Source organism: Haplochromis burtoni, unplaced genomic scaffold (assembly GCF_018398535.1).
Source record: "Haplochromis burtoni strain Fernald_Lab_line unplaced genomic scaffold, NCSU_Asbu1 Contig_122, whole genome shotgun sequence".
In the NCBI taxonomy this organism is placed as follows: Eukaryota; Metazoa; Chordata; class Actinopteri; order Cichliformes; family Cichlidae; genus Haplochromis; species Haplochromis burtoni.
The window spans coordinates 1,065,799-1,070,164 of NW_024582483.1; the positions used below are offsets into that span (position 1 = coordinate 1,065,799).

At 41.1% G+C, this 4,366-nt stretch overlaps 1 protein-coding gene across 3 annotated transcripts in view; it reads right to left on the reverse strand.

Moving 5' to 3' along the window:
• si:dkeyp-9d4.3 (caskin-1) overlaps nucleotides 1–4,366 on the reverse strand; it is a 47,864-nt gene that overhangs the window by 26,769 nt on the left and 16,729 nt on the right. For all 3 annotated transcript variants that reach the window (XM_042223871.1, XM_042223870.1, XM_005929279.3), the window contains exons 4-5: nucleotides 2,245–2,390; nucleotides 1,936–2,031 (exon numbers count right to left, since the gene is read on the reverse strand). In XM_042223871.1, the coding sequence (XP_042079805.1) occupies nucleotides 1,936–2,031; nucleotides 2,245–2,390 (242 nt within the window). The remainder of the gene's footprint in view (nucleotides 1–1,935; nucleotides 2,032–2,244; nucleotides 2,391–4,366) is intronic.

Genomic DNA, 4,366 nt, shown 5'->3' on the forward strand with positions numbered 1-4,366 from the left:
ACAAAGACACACAGTGTAACTTGTAAAGCCATTTCATGATTTATATTAACTCTATAATTCCTTCTGTGTAAAAGTGAATTTAAAACTAAAATCTGCAAAAGAGAGAGCAAAAGAGAAAAGGGATTCAAATGTTATATTTCTCAGCTGTCCCTCGTTTATCGCGGGTGTTATGTTCTAAAAATTACCAGCGATAGGTGAAATCAAGTAGCCAATTTTATTTTTTGACGGTGCAAAATGTTTGGTGGACATCGTGGACATACAGTACTGCACTTCAGAGTCACACTGCTAGCGATCGATGCAGCGATTCTGTACTGTACAGGAGAGACGTCACGGAGAAGATCGTCTGCAGTGATCAGGACGCAGGACACAATGTGACGTAAAAAAACGTGCAAACTTGCACTAAAAAAGATCTGTGAAACAGCGAGGTGAAAGGTGAACCGCGTTATTAGCGAGGGACCGCTGTAATTTTGAAGGTAAGTCACAACATACCCTTCGTAAATACTAATGTATAGAAACCGTTACCAGCAATCATTCATTTTTTGTGGCTTTTTTCACGGTTTGTTAACATGCTGTGTAGGTGTGTACTTGACTAGCTGATATCGACATAACGGGGAAACATCTGGTTTGACTATTCTTCACCTGTAGTTTGAATGCTGAACATTTGCCTGTTTAAATCATAAGACCAGTCACTATACAGAGATGTGCTTCTGAATGTGGACGATGTGTCTTCTGCTGCAGTAATGCAGTTCTGCTTGTGTTGAGCGATGTAAACAACTAATCGATCTAAACTCTTTAAACATCAAAATTGATCATTAGATTTTTTATGACACAACAGTGGTGAGTGTTCCCACCTTCTGCTCTTTGTAACTTAACGCGATCTTTCCGTTTTCGAGTTTTGGACATGATTTTAATAAAGCTACCGGAAATGTACAACCCCACATCCGGTCTCAAACCAGGAAGTTAGCATTTTCTCGTGCACAGGGTCTATTACTAAGCAAATCTTAACATGCAAGTGAGTTGATGTGATCTCAGTTTAGCATGTTAGCATGCTAACAGTTGCAATAATTTACTTTGGTTTTTCATGTGACATCAAAAGGACATTGTTCAAGAATTGTCCGCCAAACTGGACATGATACATCCACTGGTTGATAGCGAATTAACTAAATACCTCTTTGTGATTACTTTGGTTGCTAGCAGATTGCCACAGTTGCCTGTAGTTCTTCATTTTTGTATGAAAATACTTGCTAGCTACAAGCAACACAAACTGTAAATGAGGAAGACTTGCCTTAACAGTAAAAGTTGTGCCTGAGGAATACAGCCAACATTTTAAAGGGTGTCTGCTTTTGGTCTGTGTGACAATTTTCACAGATTCTTTACAACTCGGAGAGCGGCTGGCTGGTGTTTATAGACAAGTTCGTCACTTATTCGTCACAAATTACCAACGCAACAACATTTTAGCAACCAAAGCAATCACAAATAGGTTTTTGTAAACCAGTTGGGGAAGACATGCTTTTTTCCTACCAATAGGAGGTAGCTATTGGGGCTCACTAAATTGTCTTTAGGCCTGAGTAACTGCGGCTTTAGAAATCATTTTCCCAGCAGCTGCTATCAACCTGAAACCCAGTCAAACCCAGTTGGGCAATACTCATTCTTCCCTCACAATCACTGGTTTTCAGTTGGTTTCACACATCCAAAATAACAGGCAAGTTAACGTCACCTGGTTAGTGGCCAAGATAACTTCTGGCTTAAAGAAAAAACAAGATGGTGGCAGCAAAAATTTAATGTGAAGCTTTAAAATGTGGAGTCCAAAACCAATGGGTGATGGTGATGTTACATCCATCTTCATCAATTATCATTTTTAGGTAAAACATATTGTTGATAGGGTAAAAAAAAATCTTCTGTTTTGAACCCAGTTGTAGTTATTGTTGTACTCACTCCAACACGTCCAAATTCGCAAGCGAGGTCCAGTGGAGTTTTCCCAGCTGTGTCTGAGATGCACGGGTTGGACTGGTGCTGCAGCAACATCTCCGACTGTAACACACAGACACACACAAACAAACAAATGTTACCAACACATTTAAAGCTGAGCTTGCAACAACCACGTATCAGGCACACAGCATCAAGCCCACATAACAACTACACAGATCTCACATAACACAAACACTGGCTCTGTGCACAGTAAAGCACCTACAGTGCACACACACACACACACACACACACACACACACACACACACACAGTTACCCCATCATAGTGTCCATGCTGAGCTGACAGGTGGAGCGGGATCTGTCCTTCATCTGACTGTCCGTTGACTGACGAGCCTGCCTTCAGCAGCATTTTCATAGGCTCAGTCTTCCCCTGCCATGCAGCATAATGCAGGGGACGCATTCCTACACAAAACACACACAAACAAGGACACAAACATACACAGCCAACATGACGGCACAATAAAACAGACACACAACACAACCCACAACCACATGCACACAGGCACGTACAAAAAAATGAGAATGTAAAGACACATGAGTGCAAGCAAATACAAATTTTTTGTTAGTTTAGGTTAGTTTGGCATTAGATACCAAGCAGACAGAAATCTATCTGGTGCTGATTTTACAGAGAAATCACTAAATTTACTTGTTAACAAATGTTCTCATTGTTAATTCCCTCTGTGTGGCCTGTTAGTCTGAGAGATTAGGAGAGCTTAAACAATTATTGCATTGAAAGAAAATTAACCAGATGTACTACAACAGTAATTAATTGAAGCTAATTAAAACAAATGTTATATTTAAAGGAAAATACATTGGTTCCAGTTTCTCTTTAACAAAACGTGTTGGGCCTGCATGCTATGAGACTCGACAGAGAGTGTATTCACTAAACAACCAGCAAAGCAATTGAAAAAACTATTGGTGGACAAAGTCACAAGGTAACAGCCCGAATAGGGCATCATGGGATGTTTGAGACAAACACTTTGAACACAAAGGGCAAGAGAAGTCCAACCCCTTTCTTTCTATGGCCCCAAGAAACCCTCGGAGGGAACTGCACAGGGCGACTCCGGGAGCCATGCACAGCTTACAAGGTGATGCCAAGTTTTGCTGTGCAAAACATCAGTGCGGACTCCTTATCGCTGCCTTTAACCAGAAGACATCTAATACCACTTTGCAGCGGTGGCTTCGAGAAGCAGTGAGCGTGTTTCTCATGGCAGCAAACCAAGACCTCCAGTCTTGACACTAGAGATGAGCCACACCATTGAGCTGAATAAAAAGGCCCCTCCAGCCTCAGCTGGCATGAGAGACGCCTGAGTCAGAGGATAGGTGCTGGCAGGATAAAGAGGCACAGCAGCTGCAGGAGTTACAGAATCTAAAGCTTAGAGATTTCAGGCCAAATTACTATCACACGGTCTCAAAGATCTTCTCGAAAGTGTGATTGGGCACGAGAAGAGCGGACTGCGCAGGAATAAGAGCAACACTGAGAAATCAGAGGAAATGCTCGACGTACACGAATCAGTTCAGAGGCCATTTTTTCAAAAGTCCTAAAAGAAATGAGTATAATCCTGTCTTGTTGAGAAACTGTGACTGACGTGCAGCATCAGGCGTATTTTATTAATAGCGCTGTATTTGGAAGGCGGCAGTGTTTTCTCATTTTAACCGTTAATAATGTTTTGATAAGACTAACCTAAAAACATTAAGTAGGGGCTCATATTTATTTATTTTTTTAGGTTAATCACATGCACCAAAAAAGAAGTGAATCGGTCACAGCACACAATACCATTAAACGATATTAAAGAATGTCTTTACTCAGGGGGTAAGGTTGAAAAGCCAATCTTAAATGGCTGTGATCTTTGGGCCTCATGCAGCAATGCATTAATAACAGATTCTGATTGTGACTGCATGGGCTCAGAAACACACGGTTAAGGTAAAATCTGAGTATTCAAGGGAAAAAAATGAACGATTCTTAAATGCTTCTGTCGCTGTGTGGTCTTCAACAAATCCAAAGGTTACATTTTTTTGTAAATCATGGACACTGTGTCCTCTGCACTAAACAGAAGAGCGACCATGCATGCAACTTAAAAGCCAGCACTGGTTACGTTCTTTAAAGTCTTAATTTCTGAGAGAACCACCACTGCTAAACAATATATGCACGTTTTGGAAAAGGTATGAAACTACTCAGGAAACGCCTTGCTTATTTCAGGAACAGAGCACCTCCAAAGTCACAGATTCTGGGTTCTTAGCTGGCTGGTCTGCAGTCCAGACATGTCACCCACTGAAAACATAAATCACTGGTTTTCAGTTGGTTTCACACATCCAAAATAACAGGCAAGTTAACGTCACCTGGTTAGTGGCCAAGATAACTTCTGGCTTAAAGAAAA